At 51.2% G+C, this 17135-nt stretch overlaps 1 protein-coding gene across 1 annotated transcript in view; it reads right to left on the minus strand.

The window, feature by feature from the left end:
• Positions 1 to 17135, minus strand: part of col4a4 (collagen, type IV, alpha 4) — a 19547-nt gene continuing 2412 nt past the window's right edge. The window contains exons 4-47 of the mRNA XM_086079994.1: positions 15883 to 15954; positions 13037 to 13171; positions 12870 to 12914; positions 12672 to 12788; positions 12159 to 12227; positions 11983 to 12018; positions 11837 to 11899; positions 11608 to 11643; positions 11300 to 11341; positions 11156 to 11236; positions 11026 to 11070; positions 10887 to 10949; positions 10100 to 10144; positions 9825 to 9878; positions 9685 to 9745; positions 9490 to 9594; positions 9231 to 9386; positions 9068 to 9157; positions 8828 to 8988; positions 8622 to 8694; positions 8344 to 8450; positions 8000 to 8183; positions 7840 to 7908; positions 7659 to 7766; positions 7519 to 7587; positions 7137 to 7286; positions 6798 to 6959; positions 6515 to 6682; positions 6226 to 6369; positions 5501 to 5608; positions 5232 to 5410; positions 4755 to 4818; positions 4605 to 4679; positions 4420 to 4527; positions 4176 to 4283; positions 4020 to 4091; positions 3758 to 3886; positions 3551 to 3658; positions 3321 to 3476; positions 2976 to 3224; positions 2785 to 2901; positions 2478 to 2666; positions 1957 to 2240; positions 1 to 320 (exon numbers count right to left, since the gene is read on the minus strand). Coding sequence (XP_085936120.1) covers positions 75 to 320; positions 1957 to 2240; positions 2478 to 2666; positions 2785 to 2901; positions 2976 to 3224; positions 3321 to 3476; positions 3551 to 3658; positions 3758 to 3886; positions 4020 to 4091; positions 4176 to 4283; positions 4420 to 4527; positions 4605 to 4679; positions 4755 to 4818; positions 5232 to 5410; positions 5501 to 5608; positions 6226 to 6369; positions 6515 to 6682; positions 6798 to 6959; positions 7137 to 7286; positions 7519 to 7587; positions 7659 to 7766; positions 7840 to 7908; positions 8000 to 8183; positions 8344 to 8450; positions 8622 to 8694; positions 8828 to 8988; positions 9068 to 9157; positions 9231 to 9386; positions 9490 to 9594; positions 9685 to 9745; positions 9825 to 9878; positions 10100 to 10144; positions 10887 to 10949; positions 11026 to 11070; positions 11156 to 11236; positions 11300 to 11341; positions 11608 to 11643; positions 11837 to 11899; positions 11983 to 12018; positions 12159 to 12227; positions 12672 to 12788; positions 12870 to 12914; positions 13037 to 13171; positions 15883 to 15954 — 4902 coding nt within the window. The 3' untranslated portion in view covers positions 1 to 74. The remainder of the gene's footprint in view (positions 321 to 1956; positions 2241 to 2477; positions 2667 to 2784; positions 2902 to 2975; positions 3225 to 3320; positions 3477 to 3550; positions 3659 to 3757; positions 3887 to 4019; positions 4092 to 4175; positions 4284 to 4419; positions 4528 to 4604; positions 4680 to 4754; positions 4819 to 5231; positions 5411 to 5500; positions 5609 to 6225; positions 6370 to 6514; positions 6683 to 6797; positions 6960 to 7136; positions 7287 to 7518; positions 7588 to 7658; positions 7767 to 7839; positions 7909 to 7999; positions 8184 to 8343; positions 8451 to 8621; positions 8695 to 8827; positions 8989 to 9067; positions 9158 to 9230; positions 9387 to 9489; positions 9595 to 9684; positions 9746 to 9824; positions 9879 to 10099; positions 10145 to 10886; positions 10950 to 11025; positions 11071 to 11155; positions 11237 to 11299; positions 11342 to 11607; positions 11644 to 11836; positions 11900 to 11982; positions 12019 to 12158; positions 12228 to 12671; positions 12789 to 12869; positions 12915 to 13036; positions 13172 to 15882; positions 15955 to 17135) is intronic.

Below are 17135 nucleotides of genomic sequence, written 5' to 3' on the forward strand. Positions count from 1 at the left end.
AAAAAAGATATTTCTGCTTTTATTCGACACTGATAATTGAAGGCGTTTGCTGTTTGCGAGTTGTGGGCGGGGCCTCACGGGGCCGCCACCTTAATGCACACGTTGCAGCGTCCCACGTTGGCGGCGTGCCGGCGGGTTTGGGCGTCGGCGTCGGCGTCGGCGTCGGGCGCCGTCAGCCAGAAGCTGTAGATGTTGGCGAAGTAATGGCACGTCCCTCGCGGCCCCTGGCACTCCACGAACGGCTGCGGCCGGAAGTCCCGCAAGCAACTGCCCGACGACGTCAGCGACTGGCCGCCGCCCTCGTCGCCCGCACCCGTGTGCTGCAATCACAATTCAACACGTCAAACTCAAACAAAAAGTGCCGACTGAATTGGAAAAATGAAAAATGACCCCCCCCCCCCCAATTGTACAACAAATGAACATTTTTACAATCAATTGATGAATCATATGGAAAAAAAAGACGTCTTCCACCTACATTATTTTAATTCATCCTTGAATCTGACAAAAAAAAAAAAATCGGATTCAAATTGTTTAGACTTTTGTAAATCTGATCATTAAAGAAACCAAACCGTTTTCAAATTTACAGTGCCAAAAATGCAGAAACGTGAAAATGGATTGTGATTCCGTGAAATGGACCATTGATTGTTTTCCAAAGTCAAAGCTGATGTTTGCCAATGTCTTATTTGGAAAACGCACCAAACGATCATCAGGCTGCTTTCGTGGCGGACCATTCAAATCGGAGAGTATTTCCTGAAATGTTCAGGATTTGGACAAAGTCTGAAAATGATTAAGCGATTACCAAAAGAGTTAATTTGACCATTGATTACGTAACGGATCAATATTCGCACCGCGACACGGATGCCCTTTGAAAAATGATCTGGAATGGAAAGGAATGTTTGTTGCTCACGATGGTCTCTTTTTGGTGAATTGTGACTCACGGAGGTCGCGTTTACATTTGGCAGCCAATTTTGTCCCGCTGGGCTTTGCTTTCTTTCCGTGGCGGTCGCTCGTGACAACGTGACGCAGACCAGCACTCGGAGACACAAATTCATATTCCTAGTGATGAAATGTGCATGTAGCGCTTCTGCCAGATGTTTTGCTAGGCTACAACTGCACGCAAGGCACTCTGGCATTTTAAAATAAGGTAAAAACGCAGCAGAGAAAAGAATAGAGTTTTATTGCCACGTGTAAAAGTCAAAACCAGGTTAAAAAACAAGTACCTTAGAATTCTTGCGCATAACCCCGAGTCAAGGAGCTAAAACATAATAATAATAAGAAGAGAATGAAATAAATAAATACTTATCTACAAATTCCAGTACCGTGACACGAGTAAGTACTAAAAGCCAATTTTAGAAGAGAATGTTTTCCTTCTTTCATGTCCTCAGCCACTGTTAGGCTAAAATTCAAGTTTGGGGATCTTCGCGAGTGGCAACGCAAGTTGCGGCTTCAGATGCCACACTGATGACGTGACCGAGCAAAATGGCGATGTCCTTCTCACGGGTGGGCTTTCCGTCAATATCCGTCAATGACCGACGGCCATTTTCTAGGCGGATTGACGGACGTTCATTTTGCCGAGCAATTGACGACTGACGGTTGGCCTTGAAATATTGACAGATTGACGATGACGGAAGTGCGTCCCGACAGTTGCCCATTGCCGAATGACGGACGCGCAAAATTCACCTACTGATGACATCGGCAGCATCAGGAGCAACTGGGGGTTCAGTATCTTGCTAAAGGATACTTCCACGTGGTCACAATGGCATGGGATCGAACCCACAACCTCTGGGTTGGTTGACGACTACCGTGCCCCCATAACACTTCATCGAGGTCAACTTTTGGCCCGATTTGTGTTGATGCACGCTGCCTAACGAAACGAAGCACGACGAATGTTGAGCGGCGTGTCGCTTGGAGGACGACTGGCGTCAGGAAAAAGTTGCGTCGTGCGCCGGCACTCACCATGAGGAAGGAGTATCCGGTCCACAGGCTGGTCCAGTTGGGTGGGCAGGTGGGCCGGATGGACGACTGGCTGTGCAGGGCCACGGGGGCGGAGGGCACCTCGCAAACGGCGCAGCGACTGATGTGCTCTTGGATGGAGGCTCCGCCCACGGGCAGGGCGGGCACGGCGGCCGTGGCCGACAGCCAGTAGGATTTGTCGTTGCGGCCGGCGTACGAGCACGTTCCCATGTTGCACGAGGCGAACGGCATGGTGGAGAAGACGCGCATGCACGAGCCCGCCTGACCTGCAACACAACACACGCACAGCTGCAACGCAGACGGCAAACAAAGCGCCCGCCACGGCGCGCTTCTTCCTTTTGCGCCCGCAAGACACGCTGGGGTCCGCAAAGCTCAAGACGGGCGACACAGGTAGGCTCATTTTGGCCCTGCTTGTTTTTAGTTTGAGTTTTTTCTGCCCGATCGGCCGTCGTCAGATAGCAGGCAAATTTTCGACAAGACTTTGAAAAAAGTATGAAGAGTACCAAGGTCCTGAGTGTGCGCCTTCTCCTGGCCTTCCAAGTACAACAGACTGTATCCCACCCACAGAATTTGCATCCCCTGCGGACACGATGGAGGCACTTTGGTCTGACTGTGGATGACCATTAGGAAGCCTGCGCTTAAGGGTCTGGACGGTCCAGGAGGTCCACGGTCTCCAGTCAAGCCAGGATCACCTGAGCACAGAGCACAGGAAGTCTTATCAGTCACAAGCATCTTTTTCTGAGAAAATCCTTTCAGAGACCCGACGCTTCTAAACTGGACAACCGCAAACAAATTAAAATAAAATCTCACCCTCGGCTCCCTCCTCGCCGCGCTCTCCTTCCAGACCTCCTCGACCTGGCTCCCCAGTAGGACCCGGAGGCCCCAGAGGCCCTTGGGGCCCAACACACCCGCCATCCCCCTTTTGACCTGCAGCAAAATATCAACCATCATCATTACGCAAACATTGACCCTGTACAGGACAATCTCTTGTAGCGTCTTACCTTTGAGTCCCTCGAAGCCACTGTCTCCCGGAAAACCAACACTTCCTGGTAGACCAGGTAACCCCAGGGTTCCTGGAGGGCCTCGTGGGGGTGAAGGGTAAGTGGGGCAAGGAAAAACTCTGCCCATCTCCCCCTTTGGACCCGCCTGACCAGTACAGCCCGGAGACCCAAGAGGTCCCGTTGGTCCTGGGAAACCTCTAGGGCCCGGATTTCCAGGTATCCCCATCAGGCCTGGAGAACCTCGCTCACCTGTCCGCACAGATTTTCAAAATAAGAGGACCATCACAGCCTCAGGTGGGTCCGGACTATAGCAGCCTGAGCCCAGAGCTAGGAACACTGAGTCACCTTTGAACCCTGTAAATCCACCTATGCCTGCTTGTCCTTTGGGCCCAGGAAGTCCTTTGTCACCCTTTGGGCCAGGGCATCCGTTGTCCCCATTGTCCCCATCATCACCAGGTACTGGAGGGTTAGGACCCGAATCCCCCATGTTGCCGGGGTAACCTGAAAGGTAGTATGAAGTCAGTCGGGTCACAGATCAACTGCTAACCTTTTGTTAATGTTACTTCTCGTCTGACCTGGCTCTCCATCAGGTCCAGGGTCACCAGGATCTCCCAAAATCCCTGAGGGAGGATTTTTGCAATCATGTCCAGATTCACCTGACGGACCAACTTGCCCTTGTGGCCCTGAACAAATAAAGGAAATGTGAGTACCCGAACACACATAGACAACATCTTGATCAGGCTTAAGAGTGCTCTGGAAAACTAGACACCTAGAACTTCAACCTTTAAATCCTGAATGGCCCTTGGGTCCTGGAGGTCCAGGCTGTGATGAACCTGGGAGACCTGTAGGACCAGGGGGGCCTTTATCTCCTGGAAAACCTTGTGAACCTTGGGAGCCTGGAATGCTGAGCCCTGAAGAGACAGCACAAGAAAGTCAACAAATGTTGCTGACGGAATGAGAGCGTGAACAGACAAAGTCTGTTATAAGTTACGGTGTTTTTGTGGACCGGTTATTACGTTGCTCTGCTTAGACAAAGGGATATACCTCTGGTGCCAACGTCTCCTTTAGTCCCCTTTAGTCCATCCAGGCCATGAAGTCCCAGTGGTCCAGGAGGACCTGTTCCAAAAGTTGAATATGAACTAATACTTTCACATCTGTCCAAACAAAAAGAAAAAAAAACACAATAATAATAATTCCCACCTTGGAGTCCTGAGATACCCTGTGGTCCAGGGGGACCGTCAACACCCGCATTACCAGGTAGACCTGGAACACCTGGGCGACCTCTGGGTCCCGAGGGCCCAATGACACCTGATGAACAAAGGTAAAAGTTTAGAGTTTGTTTGCTAGGACTTCTGAGCTCCTTCAAGGTTTTTAGAAACAACAGCATGACCCCTTCGTGATTGTGATGAGTAGCCTGAGCAGCACATGAGATAGGACCCTGTACCTGGTGATCCTTGCGTCCCAGACTGTCCCAGATCTCCTTTGGAGCCTCTCTGGCCTGGCTCACCAGTGAAACCCAGTGCTCCAGGGTCACCTTGAGGTCCAAAGGCACCTAACAAAGGATTGATTTGTAGTTTCAGGATTCAAGTTGATTGACATGAATCTGATGTTCTTGTGTTTGAACCTCACCTGGAGGTCCGGCGTCTCCGGGAGGCCCCTTGTCTCCAGATGGACCAGATCTACTACGAGACTCTCCTTGATCACCTGATACACAAAAGCAACATTTGTACAAATATCTCTGAATCAGCTGTGTCATGGCAGCAGGAGGATGTACGGCACCTTTGGACCCAGGATGTCCTTGTTGACCGTGTTCACCAGGTCTCCCAGGGGATCCTTGGTCACCCTGTATGGCAGGCAACGTCAGTATATTTTAGCCACGACCAAAAGACCGCAAGTCAACGTCTGGAGTAAGTTATTCCAAGTTATTCAAGTCAGTGGGATTCTGATTGGATTTGATACGGGATAGCTCGTTCCAGTGGTAGGCGATTAGGCCATCATTCGCCGGCGGGCCGGCCCATCAGTTGTCAGTCTGTCATGATTTCCAAGCCCCAAAACAACCGGAGGTTTCCTCAAATAACGGGGAATAGGTTCCATAACAAAATCCGCAATTTAGTGAATTATTTTGCGGTTTTTGGCCTTCTACATTAGTTGTGTTGTTTGGTAAGATACAATATACTGTGTGTGGATTTGCCTACTTTTGATGAGAAAAATTGTGAATGAGTGCCTCTTATTGAACATGTTCTTATCTCATCTTACCGGGTCTCCTGTTTCTCCAGGGAAGCCGAAGAAACCAGAAGGTCCAGGAGACCCAGGTCTTCCAGAAAGCCCTGGTTTGCCCGAAGACCCTGGCGGACCCGGAGGCCCGCTGATTCCCAGGGGCATATCGGTGCCTGGGTACCCAGGCTTCCCTGCAAGACCTGGTGCGCCCTTATTTCCTGGTAAGAAAAAACATAAATCCTCTGGTAGAAACCCTCTTTTAGCCTGTCACAAAATGTTGCCCTTTAAATGCTTCACTTCAGTCGGACCTCGTGCACCGGGGAAGCCGTTGAGACCGGGGGGACCAGGTTTTCCTCTTGCACCTTTGATAGGGACACCCAGTGTCTCCCCAGGCGGTCCTGGGTACCCTTTATAGCCTGCAGAACCACAAGAGACGGGATCACAGATGTTGATTGATGATGATGAAGCTTTTGCTTGATGTCGCAGGTGGGCTCGAGCCTGTCCCAGCTGACTTGAGGGTACACCCTGGACTGGTCCCCAGCCAATGTCAGGGCACGTATAGACATCAACCATTCACAGCCTTATTCACACAATTTAGTCTTCAATGGTAAAGGGGCTTTTAATGACACCAGGTGGTGCCCAAAGCGTTTTACAAAGTCTCACATTCACCCATTCACACACACATTCATATACCAGTGGTCAGCTGCTGCCATGCAGGGCGCTGCCAGGTCCACTGGAGCAAATCGGGGTTCAGTGTCTTGCTCAAGGACATTTCGACATGATCGCCAGGGGTGAGGGTCGAACCCACAACCTCACGGATAGGAGACAACCGCTCTACCACTGAGCCACGCCGCCCCCAAAGTGAGTGTTCAGTGGCTGTTTTTGGAATGTGGGAGGAAGCCAGAGCACCCAGAGAAAACCCAGGCAGGGACAACAATTGTATTTGGACCCCCAACCACTGAAGATTGAGGCCACGCGCCTCCTAATATTAGGGTGATTACTTTCTTGTGAGTAACAGTAGTAGTGTTTGTACCCATCTCTCCTTTGGGACCTTCACATCCTTGCCTGCCATCTTGTCCACGAGGTCCTCTCTCTCCTGTCCTCCCCGGGTATCCTGGGAACCCAATCAATCCTCGCACTCCTTGGACACCGTTCTTACCAGGGGTCCCGACCAGACCTGATTGTGAGATGATGATGTCACATGGTGCTATATGAACTTAGATGAGTTGCCCCTCACTCCAAACCCCTTCAAGCACTTTTGCGTCATAGACTAAAAAACAGTTGAGTGATGAAAACAATGAGGCTGTCAGGAGGCTGCTCACCTTTTCGTCCATCCCACCCTGCAAATCCAGAGTCTCCACTGGGACCAGGGGGACCCGGAATTCCCGGATACCCAGGAAAACCATGAGAACCTGGTTTGCCCACAGGGCCACGGGGGCCATAACCTGGAGATCCTGGCTCTCCCATATCACCTTTCTCCCCAGAGCACCCTGAGCAGAACCATGAAAGGGAGTTAGGTCAGTACTAGTCCCTGACTTCTATCACAATTTTTCCTGGTGAAACAAGAGCCATGACTTCAGGTAGTTGCGTCAGATCACGCTGTACCCGGGGTGCCAGTAGCTCCTTCTGGACCTGGAGGGCCAGTGGGACCAGGTTTTCCTCTTTCGCACAGATCATAGATAGGGCCCGGGGGACCAATATTGCCCAGTGCCCCATCTTGTCCTCTCTGGCCCTTTGGCCCTGGAACCCCAGGAAGACCTGGGACACCTGAAGAAAAAGAAGGTTTCGTGTGCGTAAAGATAAACCTGGACAACTTCATCAACTATTGACTATGTGGAGGTGCTGGTTCAGGTCACAGCATTTGTGTGGCTTTATGGTGGGCAAGGTCTGGAATAAGTCCCACAACAATGCATTCAGCATTTGGTTTTCAGATTTGTCCCTCACCTTGCAAACCCTGGTTGCCAGCTCGGCCTGGGACTCCTTTAGGTCCCGGAGAGCCTGCTAGCCCAGGAAAGCCAATGGGTCCTGAGGTACCAACGTAAGACTCTCCAGCTGGTCCTCTCAGTCCAGGAGTGCCTGGTGCACCTGCAGAGCCTGGTTCACACAGAAAAACATGCACAATTGCTGAAGGAGCACAGTGGTCAATTCTATACGTGAATGTGCTTGTGTGAAGGGGGGGGGGGCACTCATCATCCATTTCTGGCTATCTGTCTCGAGTATGTGTGCCTTAATCTCCACGTACTGATTGTGGGGATGCATTCCGCATGAACCTTTCTATACAATGGTGTCCTTTCTACGGAATCAGCTATCTTAGACAGGACAGTACCTGGCTCGCCAGCAAAACTGAATCCTTCAGGTCCTTCAACTCCAGTATCTCCAATAAGACCTTGCGGTCCTGGTGGAGGAAGGCAGAATGTCAGTTACCACAGTTACTGGACAAAAGTGTGGTACGAATGCAGCAGTTACCTGCTAGTCCAGGTGGTCCAGGAAGTCCAGACTGTCCTTTTTCCCCTTTAGGTCCATCAGGTCCTGTGAATCCACTGAAGCCAGGAGGACCAGGAAGCCCTCTGAGGCCTGGGCAGTTGAACACAAGTCAGGTACAAGGGTGAACAAAAACAAGAGAGTAGACCATCATGATTGTGATCACCTGTATCTCCGGCCTCCCCTTTCTGTCCTGGGGCTCCAGGGTTTCTGGGTATACAAGGAAGCGTTTCTCCTATGGAGAGATGAGTTGTCAGTCCAACGTTGCCTCCCAACCTTGCTTTTTTAAAATTCTAAATAACTTTTGCAATCAGATTGAGATTTACCTTGAACACCTTTCAGGCCAGGAAAGCCAGAGAAACCCGGAAGTCCCGGGGCTCCTGGGTCCCCCCGCTTTCCTATTGCTCCAACCACACCTGATCCCTGGGGGCCAGGTGGTCCAGATAGTCCTTTGGGCCCAGGGAGACCCGAAAAGCCTTGGTCCCCCGGAGAACCAGAGTAACTTTCTCCCTGAAAACAAATCTAAGGTTAGCACAAATACTCATCATGCAATGGAGGGGAGTGTTTTTTTATGCCAAGTCCTCTGGTCTGTGGTATGGACTCAACATGTTCATAGGAGTTTAGGTGACTATTTGATGCTTGTAAGACCGGAGCAGTGAGAGCCAATGACCTGAGGTCCAGGGCTTCCAGGGGGTCCTGGGAGTCCATCCTGTCCTCTTCTCCCAGAGAAACCTTGTCTACCTGCAAGACCCAACTCACCGCTTTCGCCCTTGTCACCTGGGAACACAGCTTTGATCAGTGCAACACGCAGACGAGGTTTAATCACTTCATTTTTTCTCCAAGCTTCAGGTATTTTTTAGCTTGCACATCCTGACCAGTTTTCCTGAGATGTCAACAACGTCACATGACTCAAGATCAAGATCTATCCCAACTTGGAGGTCAACTTGCCTTTAATTTCCACCACAACGAAGTCTCCCTTTTGACCTTTGAACCCTTTGACACCAGGAAAGCCACCCAGGCCCTGCAACCCAGTCAATCATTCAAACAATGACTCAATTGATAGAATAATTTGTTTCAACAAGCCTGGCAAAGGGAGTCTTCTTTTCAATGTTTATGACCTTGCCAAACTTGGGACCCCGTTTGGGTTTCCTTACCAGTTGTCCAGTAACTCCCGTATCTCCCACGCAGCCGTTCTCCCCTCTTGGCCCCTGAGCACCAAGGGATCCTGGATACCCTGCCAAGCCGGACCTCCCTACTGGCCCTGGGGCTCCCCGCACCACAACTGGAGGACCGCAGGAGCATTCACCTTGGCGTCCTGCCCCAAAACACATTCTGTCATATCTTGCTCCACATTCAACACTAAAGACTGCAATCACTGTAGCCTAAATACTGACCTTTGAATCCTTGATTGCCTGGGGCCCCGGAGGGCCCTCGTTCACCGGGTTCTCCAGATTCTCCTGGCACTCCAGGAAGGCAGTAATAGCCTGTAGGAAGAAATGAAAGTGGAAAAGTGGAAAGAGGAAGTCTTCTTTCCCAAACAAACATCGGCTTGCTTACCTGGCCTCCCCGGTTGTCCTTTTGCTCCTCTGCGTCCTGGGCTTCCAGGTCGTCCACTTTCCCCAGGGAATGCTTGATCAGTGAAAACCTTGCCCGGATCTCCTTTGTCGCCTTTACTTCCTGGAGTCCCCGTTGCTCCCACAACACCTGCTGGTCCTAATCAGAGTTCATAAAGCTTTGGTGGGGAAGTAAAGTTCCTGAACAAGTTCAAATGCTTGTCATGAAAAGTTGCGTGATGATAAGCAAGTTGTCTTCTGACCTGGTATGGATCTGCCAGGCAATCCTCGGAGCCCGTGCGTTCCCATGAACCCACGATCTCCTGGAGGTCCCATCAGTCCCGGAGTCCCTGGATCTCCAGCGTCACCTTGAGGACAAATGAGTGTCTGTGTGTGAAGAGAATTGATGGGTGTGTGTGTGTACGTGTGTGTGTGTGTGCGTGTGTGTGTACGCCTACCCGGAAGTGTGATGACAATTTCCTGAGGGAGGCCTTTGAGACCGGGATCTCCCATAATGCCCTGGGAACAGAAACAATGTTTATCATGCCACATGTGTGACTCATCTGCATGGCAACCAGAAGATGTTTGACCAACCAACCTTTAGACCTTCTTGTCCGATCAGACCTGGAAGACCAGAACTTCCTAGAGCTCCCTGAAACACAATCAAACATAATCGGGACTCCTCAGCTTCCCCATCGCCATAATTGATCACATCAATGAAACAATTTGCCACTGGTCAAGCCTCGTTATAGCGAGCACTGCAGCTTTTATCGTGGCGGGGGATAAAGGATGCGTTTCCATTACCTTCAGATTTTGCTGGTCTAACGGAAGTGCGATATAGTGAGAGTGCACGTTGGATACGAGGGCACTCACCTTGGCTCCTTTGTAACCAGGTAGACCAGGACGTCCTGGGAGTCCCTGAAGATCACAAACACAAAGGGCCTGATTTGCTAAGGTCACGAATAGTAAATGACGCAAAATCCTACAGATTCCGTGCAGGATCTTGTCAACATGTGTAAAAATGGTGAGTTTTTTAAAGGATGGTTTTGCATGTTGATGGCTTTGGACATTTTGGAGAGCATCACAAGCGCAATGCCAAGTTTGACGTGATGGAATTTGAAGTGTTAGCGGAAGAGGCACACAAACATATTACTGAGTTCATTTCTTGCGACGGCTTTGGGAAAGGCGGCAAGCTTTGTATTGTGTTGCGCAATACGTAACCATATTTCAAATTTCGCAATAGCGAAGCTTGCAGTCTCTGGCGCCAAAATGCACGCGAGCGACAAACTGTCTGTAACGCCGCTCAAAATGTCCGCACTCTCTCTTTTATTCTCGTCCACTTCCTCGCTTTTCCCTTGACGGTTCTGCTTTTACGCTTGAATAAAAGTTTGTGTTTGAGGAGCCTCTAAATGGAACATGGGGTCACAGATTTCCGTTGCAGCAATTTGCCAGATGGAATCGCTCAATGCGAGGCGGCAACTTGTTTTTTTGTGATGGTCCAGTACAAGTCCGGTTCAGCCGCGTGGCGTGGCGTGCGGCGGGCCTTCGTAAATCAGGCCCAAGATCTTCCCTTGACATGATGGGACCACCATCCAAACACTCACTTTCCCTTCTAAATCCTCCACTCAGCCAGTGGGACCAGCAAAGAAGGATGCCTCACCCTGGGTCCAGGAAGTCCCACAATCCCCTTTTCTCCCTCCATGCCAGGAAGAGCATCCAGACCCTGAAAGTCCAAATGAGAATTAGATCTGATGAAACTCAGTGGAATGATACAAAAAAAAACCCTGGAGTGGACTTACTGGCAGGCCTTGAGCTCCACACGCCCCTTTAAGCCCCGCCGGACCCTAAACCATGCAACAGAAGACTCAACGTTAGATCCAGCGGTTGAAAAGACGACTGCTGTCCTATGCTTGGCCCAAGCGGAGTCACCTGCTCTCCTTTGATGTAAAAGTCCTCCGGGGGATCGACATACTCAAATGGTCCTGGGGGCCCCTGTAAGCCTTGTTCCCCCTGCGGACGACACCAGTTAGGGCTTGCTCTCGTTTCACAAAATTGCACGTTACTACTTTGTACCTCGTCCCCTTTTGGACCCGGCACCGATCGACCTCTTTCGCCCTGAAACACAAACACGAACAAACGCCTCCGTGTCATTGAGTACTTGATCCAAGACTTTGACTTCATTTTCTTCTTTTGTGCCTCAGCAAAAAGAGTTCAAGTTCGGGACTGTTCTTGTCCGAATGTGGTTGTCTTGGTAATCTTGTGGCAAGTTCTTTTTGTTCATTTGCTTTTTGTCAAGAAAAAGTTCTTTCTGCAAATCCAGAAAGAAACAATCTTCTGTGCTGCAACATTCACAGATGAAAGCAAAAGTCTTCTATACTTACAGGAAAGCCTCTGGATCCTGACAGGCCGGGGAAACCCTGCACACGCATGCGCACGCACACACACACACACACACACGCACGCACGCACGCACGCACGCACGCACGCACGCACGCACGCACGCACGCACGCACGCACGCACGCACACACACACACACACACACACACACACACACACACACGCTGTCATAGTTGATTCATATAAGGAGATTGTTATGTAAATGTTCTCACAGTGACTCCGTCAGGACCGACAGGACCCAGAAAACCATTTGAACCTCTGTGACCTGGTCCACCCTGCATACAAACAGGAAGTCAGCCAGCCAGCCAGAGTGCCGGACAAGAAGTTAAACACCAACACAGGCAAACGGTGATCTCACCGGCAAACCAGGAAGTCCCATCAGGCCGGCGTCGCCCTGTCAGACAAAAAGATTGTGGAAAGGTTACAGACATCCGTCAGCCAATGAGCTCCTTTGAAACAACAATGTGGGCGGGGCTACAGAAGCACGTAAGAGGTCATGCCAAACATCTGAGGTGTGCTGTGGAGACCACTCACGGGGACTCCGGGGTACTGCAGAAAGAAGAACGCTGGCCGTCCTGGAAATCCCTTTGGTCCTTGAAAACCCTGCGACACAAGCCAGCCAGCCAGCCAGCCAATCAATCAATCAATCAATCAATCAAGGAACCAATCAAGCAAAAGGATCTTTGCTGGCTTATTTGAACCTGTACACAAGTCGCTGGCAAAAGGAATTTTTTTCTAAGGAAAACCTGAAGAAGAACCACAACACCTCACGTGGTCTATGTCTAATCATGTAGTATGTGTCAGGTGCTGTGGTCTACTAAATATCTGCGGAAGTGGTCCACGCTTGCTCATGTGGTCTATTTCAGGTGATGCGGCGTAGGTCAGATGTGGTGGTTTACGGTTTCTATGTGTACTGAAGTGGTTGATTTCAGGTGTGGTGGTTTCCTGTGCTCTAGTTTATGTGTTGTGGTCTATTTGAGGTGTTGCGGTCACATTCATGTGTTCCTGGTTGTGACCCTAAGCTGTAGACCATTCTGTAGTTCTGACCACTTCACCGCGGGGCCCTTGTTCTGCAGGCAGTCCAGGATCTCCCTGCCTTCCTCTTGTCCCGTTACAACCATCCACGCCTGGAAAACCAGGACCGCCATCTGGGCCCGGGTGGCCCTAATTACACAAACAAACCGAAGCTGATCATCCAGGGAAGATAGTCTAGATCCTGCAGATAAGGATTCTGGGGCTTCCTACCGGGACTCCCTCTAAACCACGAAATCCGGGAACACCAACGGCTCCCTGAAAAAAAGAACAAAACATTGAAAAAAATCTCTCTCTCGACTACAGATCTTCAACCATGGTGGATTAGGGTCTGTATTGTTCCCCCTACGATGAATAAGGTTCATTGGATGTTTATTCACCATGTCTCCCTTTGGTCCCGGAGGTCCTGCCGGGCCTTCTGCCCCTCGCATGCCTTTCTCTCCTAGAGGACCCTGAGGGCCTGGGAAGCCTGGGGGCCCCGGAAGACCCTGACGCCCAAGAGACCCTGGAGACCCCTGAGGAAAGCCAGCAGAGTCAAAGTGTCATTTCCAATGAGACCCAACAACGGAGGTCTCCAAATTCAGATTCGGGGTTTTGGCGGGGAGAGAATAAAGATGTACTTTTGAAATCAAATAGGATTTCCTTCACTGGTTAAACTTTGACCTAAGGTTGGCGCCAATGCGAGTGACGTGATGTGTACGGGTCTTCCTTTGAAGATTCTGAACTTCATGCACCTCGAGACCACCACCGGCCCAGTGACGTGCCAGTGGCGGACATGTGCAAGCGGTGGCGTTTTTCCTCGTGCGCCGGCCAACTGACTTGGGACGGAAATGGCGGTCGGCGGCGCGAACCGCTGATTCTTCTCTTACGCTTTACAGGGAGGATTCTTCTTATCTTCTTCTTTGTATGAACCGTTTTCAAGTCCGCTGTAAGGTGTACTTTTATTTTGTCTTTCTATTGTTACATAAACTCCGCCCACGCGTTCGAGACTCGCTCTCGCTGTCGAAAGGGATCACAACAGGTCGGACGTCGACCTCTGCAAGTCGTTGGTACAGGCCGCAACCAGACAATCAACGAGCACCGTAGACCATCGCTGTTAGCCCACGCGCAAGCTTGCGTCGGCGTCGGCTAGCATTCATGCTACATGCTATTATTAGCGCGACTGTGTGGAATCTTGAATCTTCCGGCTTCATTCGTTCCGTCGCTGCGTTCTTTTCAAATTGTGCCAAACAAACAAACAATCGTACGGGCAGCTGGAAACGGTGCTCGTGGCGATGACGCGATGGGTCGCGGGACAAATTTCAACGGCTTACAAGAGCCGCTCCACTTTGGAGGCCGTATCTCACATTTGGTGCATGCGTGTGTGTGAAGAGTGCCACGTCGCACAGCGGCGAGCGAGCGACAACGACGCAGCGCCAGTAAATGTTGATGATGGATGTCAACAAACAATGCATGCAAATCAACATTTTTGGGGGCCAAAGCTAAATCGTTCAAGTAACGATTGCGGCAGGCCCATCTTTGAAATTGGCGTTGGCGTTCTGAAGCGATTCTTGGGAACATTCCTGCTCCGGCACCCAAAACACTTTCACAACAATCATTTCACATCAACAACATTACAAACTCGCACAAATCATTCATGTGACAAACTCGCACGCCAACAAGAGGACAGACTGAGGCCCCGCAATGCCATGCAGCGTGCGTGCGTGCGTGCGTGTGCGTGCGTGTGCGTGCGTGTGCGTGTGATGAGATGTGACAAGTCTGATCTCTGTTAGTTTTTGCTCTCTGCAGCTTTCTCTGGAATTATTGACGTGTGAAATCAGTCAGACAGACGCTTTGCCGCCGTCACCCTTTCGCTGTCTGCGGCCCCCAGCTGCACAAACACAAACACAAACACGCACGCACGCACGCACGCACGCACGCACGGTTGATTTTTGTAACATCTTGTATCTTCCTGTGTGTGCGTGTTTGCGTCTGAGAACGAACTCCCAATTGAAGCAGCTTCCATGACCTCCGACTTAACCTTAAGCGTTGCGTCCAAATCATTTTGTGTCGCAGGCCACATTGTTTGGTTTTCGCCCGTTTGGACTGCGAACGCGTGGAAATGTTTGTTGGCCTCCTCATATTCTGTCAAATCCATTGATTAATTGATTGATTTTATTTGGTGATGACAGACAAGACTTGAAATCACTCGATCTGGAAACTCCCCCCAATTAAGCCAGAGGACTGAAATCCTCAACAAAATGATGGACAACGACAAGTCAAGAATGAAAACGTGTTCAACTATTGCTCAAATTATTGTAATCACGGAACGAGAACATTCTTGCAATATCTCAACAGGATTTTTTTGAAAAGTTGCTGTGAGAGTCATTTGCTTTTGCGGGCCGCATAAAGTGATGTGGCGGTCCGGACGTGGCCCCCGGGCCGTAAGTCTGACGGCGGTGCCGGCGGCAGGTACGTCCTCCTGGTCACGGTCTAATTCCTGGTCTGTGTTGTGGATGTCACTGAGCGACCAGTGAAGGCGAGGACGCCACAGGTCAAGTCGTGGACGACCTTGTCAAAGTCAGACGCTAACTTGCGAGCGTCAAATTGGAGTCCGAGCTGTCTCCGTTTGTGACTGTCCAACTTCGGGACGTCTTTTGCTCGCCTGAAGGCGGCTTCAAGTTCTTGTCGCCTTGTTTTGGATGTCGTTGTCGCAGTTGTGGTCTGAGGTCTTCTGCACGTCCCTAATTTCAGGATGAGACTGGCTACGTTTAGGAAGTCCCTGTGTTGAGGTTCGGGCATGACCGGAACATCTCAGAACTGGGTTGGCTAACGAGTTCTGCACTTTAGTGACCAACGTGTGAACAACAACAACGTCACCGACTTAGATTGTGGACACTCGGACTAAATTCTTGACGTCAGAATGGAGGACGTCAATACACACGTGTGTGTGTGTGTGTGTGTGTGTGTGTGTGTGTGTGTGTGTGTGTGTGTGTGTGTGTGTGTGTGTTTCGATACGTTTGATGTACTACGTTTTGTGGGTGACAATTTCACAAGCAAAGTTCTGCTTGAAGTTCTGAATGTCCCTGTCCGGATGTCAGTTCTGCTAACTTCTTGGAAGGACATTTCAGACGTCACTGCCTTAAATTCTGCTCGAATTTCTGGACCTCGGCGGCCGGGTTCGGGATCTGGTTTGCTGGATTGTACGTTTGTGATTGGTTGTGTCGTGCGGTAGGCGGAGTCTCACCCGGGCTCCCTTCGCCGGCAAGCATCGACAGGTGGAACAGTCCCGGCCAGCGCACGGCTCCGTGTCGCCGCCCTGCAGGGAGACATCAGCAGCGGCAATATGACATCGTCATTCCTATGACATCATCGTCAATCATCAACAACGGCGGAGACTCCAAGGTCACGTCGAGACGGACAAATATGACGCGCTGAAGACGGACGTGACGTCGCGCCGACTCTGAGGTGACGCGAACGCAAAGCGTAACAACGACACGGCGTGAAGGCGACCCGGCGCTTGAGCGCGCGTCACGCAGTGCGTCGAGTTCAACGCGGGCCGAGACACATTGTCAGATGGTGCGATTGTCAGATTCCCATCATGCATCAGTGTTTGTGTTGCTGGCTGCATTCCTGCCGCGTTGTGTCAACCGAGTTAGCAGTCAAGCGTTTCTATCAGCAGCAGCAGGAATGTCAACGCTCGCCGCCACTTTCACCCCACGCACGCACGTGGTCCTGTACGTGCGCACGCTCACGTGCTGTCCTGCATGTCCAACGTATGTCCTTCACGTGTCCACTTTCGATATGTGGTCCTACGTCCTGCATTTCTCACGCACGTCCATAATGAACGTCCGTCACGCGAGACACGACATTGACGGCGATCGCTAATCGATACGCAAGCTCAAAGTTTGACGTTGTCGAGTATTTGGTCGTGATCGTCGCGTGTGCGTGCGTGTCCCGCGTCCCGAGGGTGGGACGCGAACTGCGACCGAGGCTTTCCTGGTGCCTCAAGTTTGAATCGTCAAATATGGAGGAGATCCAATGAGAAGAGGCCGCTCAGGTTCCGGTTGGGATCCCGGTTCCAGGTCTCGCTCTCATCGCTCGCTGGAGTATTGCAAGTCCTCCAGCGAGCGAAGGAGTCCCCAAGTCTTCTTCAGCGGCCCCAACAGGTCTGACAAATCTGAGCTGTGGCGAATAGCAGCCAGGTGAGCCCCCAAAATGGAGGGAGGCCACCTTCTTGTCCGCCAGGCAACCCTCAACCGAGGGCAACCCGGTCAACAGGTTTGCTCAGACCCGCTGGGCACCGGCCCCGGGCGGGAGAGCGCAAGAGAGCGCGACCCCCCCCAAGAGGACTGGCACGAGGGCCCGCCTTGCCCGACGGCATCGAGTCCGAACTTCTCAAGCTCGCGCGCCAGCTCGGACTCCGCCCCTCTCAGGAAGGCGGCCTTGCACGTTGCTACAGTCCGCTTCCGTATTTCCCACGTTGCGTCCCGCCTTCCC

This window comes from Leptonotus elevatus, chromosome 7 (genome assembly GCF_054856555.1).
Source record: "Leptonotus elevatus isolate MCC_2025b chromosome 7, RoL_Lele_1.0, whole genome shotgun sequence".
Classification (NCBI taxonomy): Eukaryota; Metazoa; Chordata; class Actinopteri; order Syngnathiformes; family Syngnathidae; genus Leptonotus; species Leptonotus elevatus.